This window comes from Macrotis lagotis, chromosome X (genome assembly GCF_037893015.1).
Source record: "Macrotis lagotis isolate mMagLag1 chromosome X, bilby.v1.9.chrom.fasta, whole genome shotgun sequence".
NCBI classification, from domain to species: domain Eukaryota; kingdom Metazoa; phylum Chordata; class Mammalia; order Peramelemorphia; family Peramelidae; genus Macrotis; species Macrotis lagotis.
This window is the reverse complement of record NC_133666.1, coordinates 147,870,196-147,889,877: the sequence shown is the minus strand read 5'-3', so window position 1 is coordinate 147,889,877 and position 19,682 is coordinate 147,870,196. Positions and strand designations below refer to the sequence as shown.

The 19,682-nt window shown below is 36.0% G+C and overlaps 1 protein-coding gene across 5 annotated transcripts in view; it reads right to left on the bottom strand.

Moving 5' to 3' along the window:
• Nucleotides 1-1,988: 1,988 nt before the first annotated feature.
• NMRK1 (nicotinamide riboside kinase 1) overlaps nucleotides 1,989-19,682 on the bottom strand; it is a 28,450-nt gene continuing 10,756 nt past the window's right edge. For all 5 annotated transcript variants that reach the window (XM_074207970.1, XM_074207969.1, XM_074207968.1 and 2 more), the window contains 6 exons: nucleotides 19,552-19,600; nucleotides 14,647-14,794; nucleotides 14,502-14,573; nucleotides 11,517-11,623; nucleotides 9,169-9,252; nucleotides 1,989-4,864 (listed from right to left, as the gene is read on the bottom strand). In XM_074207970.1, coding sequence (XP_074064071.1) covers nucleotides 4,812-4,864; nucleotides 9,169-9,252; nucleotides 11,517-11,623; nucleotides 14,502-14,573; nucleotides 14,647-14,794; nucleotides 19,552-19,600 — 513 coding nt within the window. In that variant the 3' untranslated portion in view covers nucleotides 1,989-4,811. The remainder of the gene's footprint in view (nucleotides 4,865-9,168; nucleotides 9,253-11,516; nucleotides 11,624-14,501; nucleotides 14,574-14,646; nucleotides 14,795-19,551; nucleotides 19,601-19,682) is intronic.

Genomic DNA, 19,682 nt, shown 5'->3' with positions numbered 1-19,682 from the left:
TGCTTTAATGTTCAGCATTAGGATGAGTCATTTAAAGAAATTCTTTATTTGTTGGCATTTTGAGTTCCTAGCTGTCTTTCTTCCCTCCCATTCCTGAACTAGAAAAGTTAACATTTGACAAAGATCTATCACTGAATCAAACTTTTCTCTACAAATAGATATCTTCCTTCATTGTTCCTTTATAGTTAATCTTAATATTCATTTAATTCAGAATTTGCATAGGCATTCAGTTATTCTTTGAACAATATTGCTCTTACTATAAATAACATTCTCTGGGTTCTGCTCATTTCACTGTTCATTATTTCATGCAAGTCTTTCTACGTTTTTCTAAAATCAACTTGCTTATCATTATTTTTTTTTAATTTTTAAATTTTTTGGTTTTTGCAAGGAAGTGGGATTAGTATCTGAGGCCAGATTTGAACTCAGGTACTCCTGACTTCAGGGCCTGTGATCTATCCACTGTGCTACCTAGCCTCCCTGTATCATTATTTTTTGCAGAACATAAGTATTCTATCACAATCCTTAAGTCAATATTTATTCAATCATTCCCCAATTAATGGGTATCCCTTCAATTTCTAGTTCTTAGCCTCCCCCCCAAAGCTGCTATAAATACTATTTTTTCCTTTAAGAATTGAATTTAGAATATTACACTTAAAGATAATCTTAAAGTTTAAACTCTGCTATGCGAATAACACCATGCAACTTTAAAGATTGCTTTTGTTGTATTATCATTTCATTTGTGTCCCTTTGTGGGTTTTATTGGCAAAAAATATTGTATCTGCCAAGGGTAACAGTTACTAAGAGCCTGAGGTCAAATTTGAACTCAAGTCCTCCTGTCTCTAGGGCTGGTGTCTTAACCACTGCACTGCCCAGTTGTCCACAGATTTCTAGACAAGAGGAAAAAAAAGTTGTTTGAAATACATCATTTTAAAAATTACGATTAAGGACCTTTAAAGACATCAAATGGTATTATTTTAAATATTCTTCTGATCTATTATAAAAAATAGTTATGTAGCAAGAGGATAGAATATTGGATATGGAAGAAGGAAGACTTGAGTTTGAATTATGCCTCTGGCACTTACTAGCTATGTAATTTAGGGCAAATCACTTTACCTTCTCAACCTCAATTTTGACATCTATAAAACATGTACAATGGCCCCTATATCACAAGGTTGCCATGAGGATCGACATGATAAAAGTGAGTGCTTTATAAACCTTATAGTGATATATGTATAGCTATTGTTATTATCATGAATTTTATATTGTAATAACCAGAGAGGCAGTGTAGTAGAAATAGACTATAGTCAGGAAGATCTCAATTTAAGTAAACCCTGCCTCTGACACAACCTGATCTTATTAACCCCAGGAAAATCTCTATAACTATAAATTACAAAGCAGGTGCTAATCTGCTTTGTACAGGGAATTTTCTCAATGGAATTTCTCTATATTGAGACACAGATTTGGCCAAAAATAAGTATACAACTTAGTTTGTTCTATTCTTCTTACATAACAACACTTCCATGTAAATCTTTTCACGTATTAACATTGCATTATTCAACTCAACTAATTTGCTTAGTTTTTACTTCTATTGTACATTTGAGTTTGCAGTTTTTCATTATTATAAAGACTTATCTTTTTTTTTAATGTAGTTGATTTCTTTTGAGTTTTTTTCCCCATAAATGGATTTTACAGGTTGTGGGCTAAGAACAATTTTATATAAATCTAAAATGTGGAAGTTACTATATTGTAGGTATGTACAATTTCTTTTATATTGTTATCAGTATTCTGGAGATTAAACTTATTTATAGGAACCCAAGCAATACACTATAAAGCTTAAACATAGGTAGCACAATAATATAATCATAGGGTACCAAACTTTTGGATACATGTCCATGTTCATCCAACCATTCCTTGGTAGAGAATTGTAAACATTCCTAAGGGATGGAGTTTTATCTTTGCAGTTATAGGTCAAACGATGACTTCATGGACACAGATGACTGAAACTTTATTGCATCAACTGTTTACCATAGATGATAAAAAAAATATTTAGGTAATGGTAGCTATTGATAATTATGGCCAGATGTATGTTGGAACAGCTTAAATCTGTCAGGATCTATCTAAAAAATTATCCTGAAATGATCAAAATCCCATTAAAGTGGTCCATTTTTTTTAAAAAAATCTCATTTCTAGATAAGACTTTGCTTTTCCTCTACCAAGACAGTCTGTCCTTGTAAGGGTAGAAAAATAAAATTTCAGGGAAAACCTCACACTGATGTGACTATACAAATGCAATAGTCCACTAAAAATCCCCTACTGTAGCAGTGAAGAAAAGGAGTTGAATTTTCTCAACTCTTCAGAGAATCTCACAAAATTTCTTCTAGTTACATTGTTATGGTCACTGTTTATCTTCTTTTCCTAGTTCTATTTCATTTGAATCAGCTCATAATTTTTCTTCTTCCTTTTATTTTTTCAAATTTGTTATTTCTTATGGCTGAATAATATTCTATTACACCATATACAACATGGATGATTAGACTAGAAGGAACAAATTTCAGGAAATATTTATTAAGGGCTTAATGTATATAGACACCATTCCAGGTGCTGGGGAGAGATACACATAGCTTATAAATCTAACATTCAGGGAGACAATGAACACAAATAACTAAGGACAATGAATAGGTCCTGGAGGTAGTGCTAGGAGAAATCTGACATAGAAATCACTTTCAATTGGGGTGGAAGTTTATAAATGAAGGAGGTGGTCTTTAAGTTGGATCTTGAAGGACATTAACAAGAGGACATGAAACTAGGAAGCCCATTGCTGGTATAGGGAATTGTGTGAGTAAAAGCAATGGAAATGAGAGAAAGCAGGACCAGAACAGGGGAAAGAAAGTTGCTCCATTTAGTTGAAATAACGACAATAATGAAGACCAAGAGAGCAAGAGAGGTGACCATGACAAGTACGTGAGTCGGATTTGAGTGAGGATGCTGTGCTGAGTCACCAGCCAAACTTTCTCCTCCAGAGCTATGTCCAGTGACCAGATATGAATGAGGATGACTGGAGATGGTCCAAGATGTGAGGCAATCAGGGTTAAGTGACTTGGTCAAGGTCATATAGCTAGAAATCACAAAGAATCTCTCAGACCAGATTCAAACTCCCATTCTCTTGACTCCAAAGTCAGGGCTCTCTAGCCACGCACAACCTAGTTGACCCTAGTTGGGATATAGACTATGATGAAAGATTGTGCAGGTAGGTTGGAAGCAGATTGTGGAGAGACTTGAATGTTAGCATCAATTTCAATTTGATTTGGTGCTAGATAAACAGCAGAAACTTTAAGGGTGAGGGATGATTAGAGTGGGAAGTCAGGAAGATTACTAGGGAAGTAGTGATAGACTGGAAGCAGGGAGACAAGTCACTATTGCAATAGTGAAAATGTGATAAAAAGGGCATTAAAAAGTATAGTTTTAATAGAAGTGGAAAGAAGAGATCAGACTGATCAGATATTGTGGAGATGAAATTAAGAGACTTGGCAAATGACTGGAAGGGTGGTGTGAGGGTCAGGGTTAGGGAAGAGTTCCAATGGATGGAGGCCCCATCAACAGGAGAGGGGCTAGATCTTGAAGGACATGAAATCAACTTTGAATATGTTAAAGTGCTGCTAAGCTATCCAAGGACAGACATCTAGCAAGCAACTGCTAATATGGGATGTAAGTTCTAGGGAGAGGTTGGGGCTGAAAATACAGATTTGGGTTTTATTTGTAGAAGTGATAATTGAAGCTAGGGGAATGGATATCACTAAGAAAAGGAAGAGATATGAGAGCCAAAGACAGGCATGAAAGTGACTGACATCTATATTAAAATGCAAGAGAAGAAGCTAGCAAAAGAGACAGGACAGGGATGGTCAGAGAAATGAGAGAACAGATCAGTGTTGGGGAAACCAATGGAGATGCAGTTATCTAAAATGAGTAGTCCAAATGAGGCAGAAAAATCTTGTAGGATCCACAAGAAGTCAGAGTTTAGCATACCTAGTCATCTTGCAAGGAGTTATTTTTAGTAAAACAGATTGCAAGGAGTTGAGTGAAGGGAGAGAGAGTGTAAATTCCTCTTTCTAGATTTTTAGTATTGAAGGGGGAAGAGAGTGATTGGGTTGATGATATTAGGGAGTAGCAGGGGCAAGGGGAATATTTTTTAAGATAAAGAGACCAGAGCATATTATAGGACTGTGGGGGATGGTTGGAGGACCTGGTACCAGGGAGAAGATGATATTTTTATTTGCTTAAAGACTTCTGGGGATTATCTTCTTTTCATTTGTGCTTCACTCCATCAGGATGTCAAGATTCAGCTGGACCTGACAATAGTACAAGATATTGAACTTCTAGAATAAAAATGATTTTGTCTTTTTTAATATCTCACTGATGCTTTAAATATTTTTGTCTACATCACTGTCACTTCCTAATACTCCCATGCAATGCTCCTTCAAAAAAAAACCCATCCCCATCCTCTGACCTCCAACATACTGATCATCAGATAATAAATATCATATGAAGATATGCAGCTTTCCACCCCTTTAGCCCATCATCTCTCTACCAAAAGGAGAGAAGCATATTTCATCAAAAGTCTTCTGGAATCAAGATTGATCATTACATCTGAAGTCTGCTAGTATTGTTTTTCCTATGTATTCCTAGAACTGTTTCCACTATGGTTGTGATGGTGTTTATTTTTCTAGATTATGTGACTGAACTAAAGAGTCTAAACTATAGACTCTTCTAATCCATGTTGGAAAGAATTCTGATGGATCTCTTCTTGAAGTTCTTCATAGGATCCTAGATGTTGAGCAGGAGGGCACTTCTGGGGTTAACTGCAGACCTTTGGGGAAAATATCAAAAGGATAGCTGTAAATAGAGAATATTTAGCTGTGTCCCTGAATGAACAGGAACCACAAAGTCACAGCGACCTTGAAAAAATCTTGTTTTATGACAAAGTCTTATATTTTTAATTCTCTACTACATCAACACACACACACACACACACACACACACACACACACACACACACACACACACACACACGATTCTTCCTTGTAGTGAGGGCAAGCATTTAAGCAAGCGCAATCAAACATGGTGATAGCATCTGCAAAGCCTACTCCATTCTTTATCTTGAGTTCCCCATCTCTCTACTAAAGCAAAAAAAAAAAGTGTTTTTATCATTATTAGCTCTTCTGAGCCAAAATTGCTCATTATAATTAATCAAAGTTGCTCTTTCTTTAGTCTCATTTCAGCAGGCTCAGGCTCCATAATGGAATGCTTATTCTTTCTCAAAGAATTAAGCAATTTTTTCTTTTAAATCACACAACAGGTTCACCTCATCAAGTGACACTATGGCATCCTCTGTGTGACTGTCATCAACAAGAACTGACATTCCAGAAGATGCACAGTTTTAAGAAGAATCAATTAATGAAACAAATGAAATGCTTAATGGGTTGCAGTACAGTCCCTGGTCTTCCAGCAATAGTTTGACTGACTCAGATTCATCATCATAAAGGAGGAAACAGCTCCAAAGGCTAGGTTGAATATTCATGAATATCTTAGGAAGCAAAAAAATAAATTTAGCACTGAAATAAATTTAGATTACAGCAATCATGAGTGAGAATCATAACTTTTTAATATGGCATCTGTGCTTGGAAATGCCCTGAACTACTGAGTCCATAAGAAAGGCAAGTGCTCATAATCCAGCCCCCCCATTACCTCACCAGAAGACTAGATGGCCAAGTTCCACCTTGGGATATTTTTTTGTTCTTTGATCCACTCATTATGCTGTGATTAAATTTCTGACCAGGTTTGTATTGTTTGCTTGTATTTTTATGGCACAGTGGTTTGTAAATTATCTTTGCTTTTTTAAAAAATATAATCTATAATTCCTCTGCATACTATCACAAGGCCATTCAGTCATTCAACAAGTATTTATTAGGTGTTTTAATATGTGTTGGGTCTTGAGAGAAAAGGAAAGGCAAGTGTGCTCAGGAGTAGTTGTTAAACAATAGCTAAAGAAATTCTATAATTACTTTTTTCCCTGCTTCTCTGGGTGAATGTAATCTTCTCTAGAAGAAAATTTAAAAACAAATAAGACAAATACTATTCCAGGATTCCAGGCTAGAACAGGGAAAATGGGAAGAACTTCCCTAACATTTCTAAATTTGAAAGTTTTTATCAATGAGTTATTATCTGTATTACCTTAGAAAGGAGATTTAAAAAAATGAAATGTGTCATTTGTGGTACTCCTGGGATAATTATTATCTTCATTCTCTTTTTTCTTCCTGTTTAATTTTTTTTTAAACCATGTTTGTGGGTGGTAGGGAGATAAACACACTTGAAGGCAGTTGAGTGAAAAGCTGCACAGATGCAACCTTCATTGCCAGTCTCCTGGGAGGAATAAGGAAAGGGCAAGCACGTAGAGAAACTGCCCTCAAATGGCCTTCTGGCACTAGCCTCACTTGTCAAGTGTTCAGAGCATCTGGAACAAGGGCAAAAACTGGCTGGGGCACTTTCACTCCCCTTTTCTCTCCTTGGGCTATTGTGTGGAAAGCATTTTATAAACTGTAAAACACCATTTATAAGGAATTGTAATAATTATATAAGCAATGAAACAAATGAACAATAATAATAACAACAACAACAATAATAGATGATAATCTGAGGTACCTGACAGGACCATAAATAGAGTATAGGACTTAGAATCAGGAAAACCTGAGGACAAATGCTTCCTCAGACACATACTAGCTGCATGACCCACTAGTTGCATCAGACTCACAATCAAAACAACTAGACTTTGTGATTCCAGACTCTTCCTGTTATCCATCTGGATCATTGATCTGGGGTAAAATTTGACTCAAATTTGTTATCTCAGACTTCCTTCTGTATCTCTGTTAGGACAGAGACAAACTTAGAATACAGTACACAAGGCCCTAACAAAACCGAATCAGCTCTAGCTCTGGAAATAGTTCTCTTCCCTCAAATCCTAGGGGTGGCCCTTCCTGAGAACTGTCCATTATTGGAGAATGATTGTGTTTATGCAGTGGCCAGAATCAATTTCTGTTTTAACTTTTCAAATTACCTTCCCTGGCTCTTTTTCCAGAATACCATAAGGCTGGGAGATGGTAGTCTAGGACATACACACAGAGAAGTTCCTTTGATTTTTTTATTTTTGTCTTATCAGTTATTTTATTTTTATAATGTTCATTTTATTTTTTAAAATTTTATTTATTTAATGCAATGGGGTTTTTAATTGACTTGCCCAAGGTCACACAGCTAGGTAATTATTAAGTGTCTGAGGCCACATTTGAACTCAGGTCCTCCTGACTCCAGGGTCAGTGCTCTATCCACTGCAACACCTAACTGACTCTTATCAGTTATTTTCATAATCATCTAATCCAAGAGAGGTAGTGTAGATCAGTGGCTGGAGAGCTGACCTCGATACCACAAAGTTCTGGATTTAGGTCCTCTCTCCAACATAGATTTTGCTGTGCGACACTGGATAAGTCACCTAATCCCTCTATGATCCCAGTAACTCTCTAGTTGCAGAGGGGTTCACCTATATTGGTAGAGGGAGTTTCCTACATCACTGAAACCATATTGTTGTTGCTGTTTGATTTTGTTCTTGAAGAAGACCATGACATCAAGGAGGTGATGCCATGACAAGTAGCTGAACTGGATTTGAGTGAGGGGGTTCTGTGCTAAGTCACCAGCCTCACTTTCTCCTTTGGAGTCATCTGGCCAGATATGGATCAAGAGACAGGAGATGGCCCCAGGTGTGGGATAATCACGATTAAGTGACTTGCCCATGGTCACACAGCTAACAAGTGTTGTGTATCTGAGGCTGGATTTGAATTTGGGTCCTTCTGACACCAGAACTGGTGATCTATTCATTGTGCCATCTAGCTGCCCTATAGATATAGTCCCCCTCCCTTTCTAATCCAACTCAAGGAAATGAGTTGAAATCTGGCCTCAGACACTTACTAGCTCTATGACCCGGGGTGAGTCATTTCACCCTGTTTGACTCAGTTTCCTCATCTGCAAAAATAAGTGGAGGGTCACACTATAAATGTCTTAGGCTAGATTTGAACTCAGGAAGAGGAGTCATCCTGATTCCAGATCTGACACTCTATCTACTTTGCCACCCAGCTGCCCACTTTATTATTAGGCTCAGAATTTTTTCCAGCTAAATTTATATACTGTCAGTTGTTCCAATTGGTTTCAATTTCACAAACATCATTTCCTCTGTCCCTGCTTGCTCCCTGGTGTCCCTTCTCCCCATTTTTACAGCATCCATTTATGTCTAGTCTTTCCCCATATAGACAGCAAGTTCCTTGAGGGCAAAGATGGTTTTTCTTTTTGCTTCTTTGTATCATCACTTAGTACACTGTGACTTAACAGACCCTTAATAAATGTGAACTGACTACTGACTATTTTGTTTTTGTCTTTGTAATCTAGCATTCAATACCTTTAAATAGCATTCAATACATTCCTATTCTGATCTATGATTTCATTAGTGTAAGAACTTTCCCTAGTAAAGATGCCCTATCCGCTAATGATAAACAAATGTTCTGAAAGGCAGTTAGGGATTAAGTGAGTGACCTAAGGTCACACTGTCATTATGTGTCAGAGACAAGACTTGAGTTCAAGGGCAGGTTTCTCCTCTTGTCTCTCTCAGAGCAATGGAGCTTAGTTATGGTAGTTGCTTAGATAAATCCTGTTTTATCTCAACAGGCACCTATTAAGCAGCTACTGTATCAGGCATTCAGCTCGAAGAGCTGGGGTTTTTAATCTGTTTTGTGTCTAGAGGACCTTTGGCAGTCTGGTGAAGATTATGAACACCCTTTTTGGAATTCAGTTTTTAAGTGCATAAAACAAAATGTGTAGAATTACAAAAGAAATCAGTTATATTGGAATATAGTTATAAAAATATAAACACAAGTTCATGGATCAGGTTAAGAACCCCTAAGTTAAAGGGCAATTCCCCCTGCCATACAGCATCCCCAAGCTCTTTTTCAATGTCCTGCAGAGTTTAACTTTGCTTAACAGAAACAGATTCTAAAACCATATAAGGAAGTCCTGGTGAGAGATATCAGATCTCTCCCATTTTCCCCCAACCCCATTAAAAAGGACTGTACTCACATTTCTGTTTTGCTCGTTCTTCTATCAAGTCATTATAGACCTGTGAAAAAAGGTCTTCTTCAGATTTTGTCCCATCTAAACAAACTAAGGGAAAAGAAAAAAATGAGATATTGATCTACTGAATTCCTTAGAATTATGAAAACTTAAAAGGAAACTTATTTTAGGTAGCTGGTAACAAAAAAGGATGCTGAATAATTGAATACTTAAGTAAGCCAGGGTTTCCACAAATATGGACAGAAATTTCATCGTGTCTTTGTGGATGAATGTTGAGAATTGCTGAGGAGGCCAGAATTCACCAGCTGGCAGCCAGTCCTCTTGGTGGTGACTCTGTCCAAATTGGCATACATTCTGCTGCTGAGACTGTACTTTTGAGACCTGTCCAGTTTGGTAGTATCAGTCTCACACTCAGATGTCACAGTCTTTGTGAAGCCAGGGTCACCCCCATACCCCACTGGTATACAAGAGTGGTACTTTAATGGAGAGATGTATTATTGTTGTTGTTAATATTATTATTAGTAACAGAAATAATAGCTTTATGACACAGACATTATCTCATTTGATGAAATTGACATCTCTCTCCAAAGTCAATGAATTTAAATAAAGAACACATGATTATGGCCATTAAAAAAATCTATTTTAAATCAGTCAAGTCATCCAAGCAAATCCACAGTCAAGCTGACACAGCTGGTCATAAATCTCAGCTCACTGTCTTAGGAGATGGAGAAAATAAGTTCAAAGATTTTCCTGCCAGGATAATATATAATTTTTTAAAGTTTTTTTTTTTGGTAAGGCAGAAATGTTCATTAATTTGAATTTCATATGGATTTATACTTTATGGCTGATAAATGTGTTAAGTGAATTATGTAAAGCTTATTTCTCTCTTCTCTCCCTTAGACTTGAATAAGATAGATCTCTGTAGTAATCTTTAGTGCTAGATCAATGAAATTGTACTCTGGGCCATAAGAGAGTCATGAATCTCTCTTGGTAAATATTTTACATTATAAAACATATTTTACAGTATAAAATACTTGCAACCCAAACCTAGACACAACTCCATATTAAAGCTGAAATTTATCTGCTTGATATCTGAGCACAAAAACTTTTTAAAAAAAAGAGTGGTGGTTTGTGGGAAAAGGAGAAGAAAGAGAAATGGATTTAAGCAAGTTTTCTTATTTGAGTTATCATCTGGGTTCCATAGCCTGTCTAACTGAAATAAGGAAAAAGATTTGACTCCTTTCTGGAAGGCTTACTAAAAAAAATCCAAATGCTTCCATGACTTGGAATAGAACTCTCTAAAATACTCAACCAAAGCAGAACTGGACATGGGGAAGGGTATGAGGATGAAAGACTGCAAAACAGGTGAGAAATGAAAAAGTTTGTGAAAGGAGGGAAAGAGGGAGAGTGTAGAGGAAGGAGAGATGGAGAGATGAAAAAGAAAGATGTCATTCAGTTTGAAGGTCAAGACACAAATTATCATTTTGAAAGTAGGAGACAGATACTTTAATCAATCATTCAACAAAATTTTAAGAATAAATTAAGGAAAAAATGCACAATTCTCAATAAACATTTCCTTTCCCCTGCCTCTTCCCCCTACACTTTAAAATATTAACAGTAGATGCCATCAGAGGCTTATCAGCAGAGCATATTTTCTTTTTTGCTTGGGCAAATAGTTAAATGAAAAGTTACTGCCCTGTCACTTGGGGATAAAGGAAAAGAAGAGGAACATGTCCCCTGATTCTTTTCCATTGCTTCTTTTCTCAACTCCTATTAAAAAACTTTTATGGATATAATGGTTTAAGATTTATAGAGCCCTTTTTCATCAACAACCCCGCAAATTAGAAAGTACAAATATGTATGTATTACACACACACACACACACACACTAAACATTATATAATATATGATGTATGTAATTATGTGCATATTGTATGTAACAAATTTCAGATTAGGAAAATGAAGGCCAGCAAGTTTAAATGATTTGTACAGCATCACACAATTATTAAGTACCAGGTCTCAATCTGACTGAAGTCCTTTCATCTTCAAATTTCAGAGCCCTTTTTACTCTCCTTCATTTCCTGAATTGGGCACACAGGGCTGCCCTAATGTTGACTGCCTTTTGGCAAGAGCAGAACACTAGAAACAGAGACCAAAATAGCAATCATCCTAGAGACAAGTTGATGAAGCCTAAAGGGCAGTACTATTTTGGCCCTGTGGTGCAGTCACTGTAAAATTGTCCAGAAAAATCTCCTTAAAAGAGAAAATTATTCTCATTGAAGGAGAATTTCACCCTCTCATTTAAGGAAAAATTATTTTGGAAAATTTTTTGACCAAAGAAAAAAATCACATACCTATATTCCTTGTGTGATATTCTATTTCTTCTCTGTGTTTTAGATACATTGGCCACACATACCCATCAAAGTATCCTGGAGGATCTGGTGGTTCATAGACCCGGGTGCTATTTAACAAAAGATAGGTTTTTTAAAGATATGTAAGTATAAAGATATCTATATGTGCATGTACAGGCACATATTCACTTATGCAAAGTGGTTATGATATGCTAAGTAGATTTCATCAGTAGAAGAAGCTCCCAGTAAGGTAATTCCATTCCCAGTTGTTTTAGTTACTTAAAACTGAAATCATTTGCTCAGTGAAGTGATAGCCAGTATGGGTCAGAAGCAGGACTTGAAACAAAGTCTTCCTGACTCCAAGGTCAGCTCTTTATTTACAATATCATTCTCTTTTTTCCCACTTAAATGGAATAAATGATTAATAGCAAGATATATTTTTTGAGGATATAGTTGAGATAAAGTTTGGAGGTACGAAAGCAATAATGAAATGGTTTTAAAGGACATTAATTTATCTCAGATGTAGAGAATTATCAATATAGGAAGATAATTAAGAATATTATCTTTGTAGGTTAGACTAAATTTAGACTAATCTGTATACTAGATTATAAATGGGCTTTGACTTCTTTCTCCTTAACAGTCCTCTTCTATACCACAGTAGCATTAATGGGGTTTGTCCCTGATCAAGAACAATGGTTTTAGGATGCAAGAGGGGAGTAAGAGTGTAGTTCCTGCATGTGAAGCTTCTCTGTCAGAGTTTGGAGCTGCTCTTCCTTCTTAAAGTTTTATGTCTTAGCAGAGAAACATGTCACTTTGTATGACTCCTTTGCCTCTCCCTGGTTCACCTCCAGGAATGAATGTTAGAAAATGTTGATTTCCCGTGAAAATTTTAAAGTGATATAATAAAAGAATTAATAATGGAAATAACCAGGATGTGTAAGCAGATTTCTATTCCTCATTGTAGAGTTGCCACATTGTTGCCTTTTTATCATAGTTACTAGAATTGCTCTTACCTGCCATTTATAGCTGATTTTGTTTTTATTTTTTGATTTTGGTAATCCTTCTTCCTTACCTTAATAGACAGTCTGCATTATTTGTATGGCTAAGAACAATTCATCATCTGATAGATGACTTTGGTGATGGGTCTTTCCATACTTAGCTGGACTGATCCTCAGATGATCATTTAACTACCAACCTATTATCTAAGCCTTTCCAGTGTAGTTGCACCTGGAACAGTTTATGTCTCATTGGCATCAAGTCAATTAACTAACAAGTATTTTTGATGGCATAACTTTTAAAATTGCAGGGTTATGAGGGAAATGTTACCATAAAGTATTGGTGTAAGACTTTATTTAGGATTCAAAATTAGCCTAAATTTACTGCTTTTGAGACTTAGTAATCAGACCAAACAGTGTTGAGTAATTTGTAGTATTCCTATAATAATTATAAAATGGTTCCTGTTCAATTGTTTTCTTTTTCAAACCTAAAGCTTTTAATAGTTCATATCCATTTTCATTCCTTATTTCCTCATTAGAGGTGGAGGGGAGGGTCTGCCTGGCAGGCAATTGAGTTGCTTCATTTTGGGGAAGGTTCAATCTGGAGTATATAAGAAAAAGGAAGGGGTTCTATTGATAGTACTAGATGGAAGGAACAAAATCATTTTCTATACCTAGAGCCAAGGCACAGGCTAGACATCTAAGCAACAAGCAAAAAGTCAAAGTACAGGGGCAGCTAGGTGGCACAGTGAATAGAGCACCAGCCCGAGTTCAAATCCAACCTCAGACACTTAATAATTACCTAGCTGTATGACCTTGGGCAAATCACTTAACCCCACTGCCTCACCAAAAAAAAAAAACCCTAAAAAAATAGTCAAAGTCCACTGGGACAAAGGTTCCAGAGGAGGTTAAATAGTCAACATATGAGAGACTCTAGCAACAGATAGCAAAAACCCAATTCCATAAACATTAATTAAATCACTACTATGTGCTAGGGAGTCACTGGGAGGACAAGTAGGACAAATAATTGCCCCCAGTCACTGGGTTACTGGATCATGGCAAGGTCTCAGTTATTTCAAATGATGAATTCCATGAAGTGGTCATATATTCCAATTTGTACTATTCAAAGTTATATATCTGTAAAATATGATAATTGGTTCCAGCCCAATGGAATTATACATTGGGGTTTTGAATAATATGATCACCTTATGAGACTCATTATTCACATTAATGGAGATCAAGTTTTACAGGGCAGGAAGTAGCTGTAGAGGATGGGACCCAGGAGGGAACAAGACAGAAACCCAGTTCTAGGGAAACTTATTACCACCAAGGAAAAGTTAGGTGTTGAGGTTAGACTATGTAATCTTAAAGATCTCTTCCAGCTAATAGAGCATTTGTACCTTGTAATCAACAAAGTGCTAAAAATCAGGGCTTCTTTCATTTATTTATTTACTCTTCTATTCATTCACTTATTTAAATTAGCATGTCATTTATTTGTTTATTCATTCATTTATTGGAGCATCTAGACTTAAGGAAGTGATGGAGAAAATGTCAGTAACACAGATGAAACTTAAAAGTATGTTGGGCATACTTTTTCCCCCTAGAGAGCCAATTGTTAAACAATTACCAACATACCCATGTTCCTAGTTTTAACATTCTATAATGCTATGAATTTTAGGACTACATTCTATAAGAATAAGGGAAAAAAATTAAGCTAAAGGATATGAGCTTTTGTTATTTTTCTTTTATAGGAACAATTTGTATGGGGACCTGTACAATAAAAATTAAACCTAACCAAAATCTCAATTGCACCAATAACTAGGATTTCTCTGTATTATAAATGGTGACATGCAATAAGTACCTACAAGTAGAGATCTAAATGAGGTGTTTGAAAAGTAGTAATTCATGATCAAGGGGTTTTTACACACACACACACACACACACACACACAATAAAGATGAAAATACAAAAAAAAAGTAATTTTAAATCTTACCTTCTTCTTTGTTTGCACTCTTCATATGGAATGGTCAGAAAATATCTTCTATTCCATACAGTATCAAGAGGCCTAAGATGACAACATATTTAGTTCTCAAGTCTTCTTTGTCTATTGGAAATCAATGGTAGGGTGAGATGCTTACTTATAATTATAGAGAAGGAAACCTTCAATGATTAAAATAGGGATTTCCTCAGCACTTTCCAGGTCATCTGATTCTATGGAATTTTTTGGGTTTTTCATCCAGGAGTAGACTGCAGATGTCAGTGTTTCCATATTGAGAGCTTCAAGTTCTAAAAACACAACATAGAAAAGAGTAGTGGGGCGGCTAGGTGGCGTAGTGGATAAAGCACTGGCTCTGGAGTCAGGAGTACCTGGGTTCAAATCCAGCCTCAGACACTTAATAATTACCTAGCTGTGTGGCCTTGGGCAAGCCACTTAACCCCGTTTGCCTTGAAAAAAAAAAAAAAAGAGTAGTAGTAAAGAGACCTATAATGAGATACTTTGGTATGACTGGGGTTTTGTAAATGTCATAGAAACAGCATCATTGTATGTGCTCTATAAAAAATGAATATCAAATATTTCATGCACCACATTTGGAATTTAAATATCTTTTCCTGAGGAGTGAATTTTGTGTGTCTGCATCTAATATATCTGGAACTACAAGGAATGGTGTAACTTAGATACTGTACAATATTAGTAAAACTTCACCCATTAGAAGAGATCCATTATTGTCCAAGAATTAGAAAAGGTGACTGTTCTACAAACAAACTAAAAATGAAGTGGGGATGGGGGTAGGGAGATAAAGAAAGGAAAATTGTATTTTTCTTAGTTGATGTTCTAGAATAATTACTTGGAATATTAGTGAAAATTTTGGAAATATAACACCAAATTCATCTTCTTAAAAAGTAAGTAAAAAACTTATGTTTTTAGAAATTCAATGTCAATATTGAAATTCATTATTTGAATCTAGGTTTTCTGACATCAATTCCTATCTTTTTCCATGTTGCCTTCAATGATATGTCTTTACCTGAGACTACTGAATTTATAAAAGGGAAAAGGTTCTCTTCGCAAAATTTTTAAAAATAAGTTTTTGCTGATATTTGCATTTTTAAAAAGTCCTTCCCCTTCCAGCTAGCCAAACCTTCTTTCAGTCTTTTGAATATAAAGCAATCTAGGTTCCACTTCTGTTCAGGAGCCACTGAGGTCCTCCTTCAGAACTAGGAGACTGGATCAGTTCCAGGAATGTGCAAATTCCACACTGGGACCAAAGTGAGATAGATGGCTATGTTTATATTACAGATTAAAAAATCGAGGCTAACAAAGATTAAGGAATTTTTTTAGGGCAACACAACTAGTCAATATTAAGGCAGGATTTGAACTGTGATTCTCTAAGTCTAGAGTTTTAACATTAATAAATTATATAAGTTTCCCGAGTCAATGTAGTGCAAGTGGATATGCAAGTAACTTTAGAGTTAGGAAGACTTGGGTTCAAATCCTGAATATGACAGCAAATTGGCTATCTGGCACTTAAACTCTCACTGATCGAGGCAACTCTGTTTGGGAAGTTTTAGAGGATGTACCAACTTCAACTGGCAAAAAGGAATTTCCTCCCTGGGAGTTTCTTACATCAATGAAGTTATAATTCCAGTCAAAAAAATAAAAATTTTCCACTGAAGGTGAGCTATGCTGATATGCATTAAAAACATGGGAATCATTACAATCTTTCATGTAGGCTTGTATTAGCATTAGGAGGATGGGGAAGATATTGACCTTGCTTCATTCCTTATGGCAAGTACCTCTTTGGTTGCTGGGTCACTCAATCCACATTATTCATTTTGGCACCCAAACCTCAAAGGTTATACCTGTAGCTAACACCTTTAATTTTTCAAAAGTCATATTTTTAGTTTTGCAATTACAAACCTTTATTTTTCTTGAGAGAAAAATTAGGCCACTGTATCTAATTATTAATATTATGCCTAATTAATATTATGATTCATGTTAAATAATTCTTTTGCCTTCTAGGACAGTAAGCTGCTGAGGAGTGATCTCTGTTTTTTAAATTTTTAAAAATTTTTTTAGGTTTTTTGCAAGGCAATGGAGTTAAGTGGCTTGCCCAAGGCCACACGGCTAGGTAATTATTATGTGTCTGAGGCCGGATTTGAACTCAGGTACTCCTGACTCCAGAGCCGGTGCTTTATCCACTGTGCCACCTAGCTGCCCCCCGAGTGATTTCCTCTTAACCAGTATATGTACCATTACAAACTCAGAAAATATTTATAGGATTATGGATGAAAAAAAATTTTTTTTGAGGCCATGTAATACAACCCACTCATTTTAAAGATAAGGAAACTAAGACACACAGAAATTAAGTTCCTTGTTCAGGGCCAGAGAGCTGATAAGTATCAGAGGTGGGATTTGAATCTTTGACTTCTGGTCTAACTATATCAATACTACTCTTCCAAAGCAGCAAGCTTGAGAGAAGTAGTTTAGGTTGAGGCAGAATTAGGGGGATGATTCCCCCACTGACAAATGGTCAAAGAATATGCAAAGTCAATTTAGATTAGGAAAACTAAGTGACCCATAGTCATATGAAAAATTGCTCCAAATCATTACTTATTAGAGAAATGCAAATTAAAGCATCTTTGAGATACCACCTCACACTTCTCAGACTGGTCAATATGACCAGAAAGGACAATGATCAATGTTGGAAGGGTTGTGGGAAATCTGGGACACTAATACATTGTTGGTGGAGATGTGAACTTATCCAACTTTCTGGAATTATGCCCAAAGGGCAACAAAAATGTGCATACCCTTTGATCCAGCAATACCACTACTGGGTCTATACCCTGAAGAGATGATGAAAAAGGGTAAAAACATCACTTATACAAAAATATTCATAGCAGCCCTGTTTGTGGTGGCAAAAAATTGGAAATTAAGTGACTGTCCTTCAATTAGGGAATGGCTTAACAAACTGTGGTATATGTATGTCATGGAACACTATTGTTCTATTAGAAACCAGGAAGGATGGGAATTCAGGGAAGCCTGGAAGGATTTGCATGAACTGATGCTGAGTGAGATGAGCAGAACCAGAAAAACAATGTACACTCTAACAGCAACATGGGGATGATGATCAATCTTGATGGACCTGCTTATTCCTTCAATGCAACAACCAGGGACAATTTTGGGCTATCTGTGATGGAGAATACCATCTGTATCCAGATAAAGAGCTGTGGAGTTTGAACAAAGACCAGGGCGGCTAGGTGGCCTGGGTGGCTAGGTGGCATAGTGGATAAAGCACCAGCCCTGGAGTCAGGAGTACCTGAGTTCAAATCCGGACTCAGACACTTAATAATTACCTAGCTGTGTGGCCTTGGGTAAGCCACTTAACCCTGTTTGTCTTGTAAAAACCTAAACAACAACAACAACAAAAAGAACAAAGACCAAAGACTATTACCTTCAAATTAGAAAAAAACCCATTATCTTATTATGTAATTTTGTGATCTCTTATACTTTATTTTTCTTCCTTAAGGATATGATTTCTCTCTCATCATATTCAATTGAGATCAATGTATACCAAGGAAACAATGTAAAGTCTAACAGATTGCCTTCCATAGGGGTTGAGGGCAGGGAAGCAAGAATAGGGGAAAAATTGTAAAACTCAAAATAAATAAAATCTTCCTAAAAAAACAAAAAAGAAGAACTAGGGGGATGTATGGAACATAAGAATCCAAACATTGTATAAAATTCTGACTGCTAAGGACATAATTAATGTCATTCTATATATTCTGAATTTCTTTTAGTGAAATTCAATAAGCTGCAAAAAGTCAAATAATTAGGTTCATCCCCCCTCTACCTTTTAATAATCTCTTGAATGGACCATGGAAAAGAAAGAGTTCAAATCCTGCATCATGCACTTACTAGTTTAGTGACCCTGAGCAAGTTACTTTATTCCTCTGAATCTGTTTGCCTCAGTTTCCTCTTCTGTAAAATGGGGAATTGAGCAGCTAGTGGTGTAATGGAAGAGCAATAGTTCTGGAATTAGGAATCTTATCTCATACACTTACTAGCTGTGGGACCCTGGGCAACTCACTTAATTCTGTTTGCCTCAGTTTCCTTATCTGTAAAATGAGTTGGAGAAGGAAATGGCAAAATACTCCAGTATTTTTTACCAAAAAACCCCCAAATAGAATCCTGAAGAGTCAGCCAATGTTGAAATGACTCTATAACAACAACCATCACTACCGAATAGGGTGGGTGAGCACTGATTTCACAAGGTTGCTGTGAAAATTAAATGAAGTAAAATATGTAAATGCTTTGAAAACTTTAAAATGCTATACAATTAATAGCTATTATTTTTGTCAAGGTTAAAAATTAAAAAGCCCATTAAAGTTACTTAAGAGTTTGCTACTAAATTTTGATGTATTATCCAAAATGTACATAGACATACAAATTAACATAAATACAAACACACACCCCTTTATAATGACAAGACATTCTATTAACAAGTCCTAAGTCCTGTGATCTTTGAGGGGACTAAAAAGGCTCTCTGTTATAGTATTTCAAATTCTTTCCCATCAGAATTAATGTCAGCTTCTGTAAGAGAGTGAAATCTGTCTCTAAGATCTGTGGACAATCCTTTTCAGGCAGCTGAGGGGCAGAAATGGTAAGATCACCTGAGGGAAGGAAAATTAGGGTAGGACCTAGCAGCAGGCACAGAGTTGGGGCTTAATGCTATATTACAGTCCTGTTCCAATAACTTTAGGAAAAGGGAACTAGAGAATTCAGCCCAGTCAGAATGATTAATTTGAGAGAACATTTTAATTTCACTTCTGCTTCCAAAATTCAAATTTCACATGCAAAACTGTGGAAATTATTTAATTAATTAAAACTGTTCAGCATGACTAAGCAAGTGCCGATTTAAGAGATACTTTAAAAATAAATTTCAAGATTCATTTTTTGTTCAAAATAGGCTCTTGTGTTGCCAAGAAAAAAAAGGAAATGAATATTAGTGTCTAACATTTATAGCTGTTACTATTAATTAGCTTACCATCATACTGTAGAAATCCATTCTCATTAGTCTTAATCTCAGACTCTGGCTGGAACAAAATAAACATGAATATCAGAAGAAATATTAAGTGTAGTTGAAATGAATAAAATTTAAAACATAAAAAGTATCAT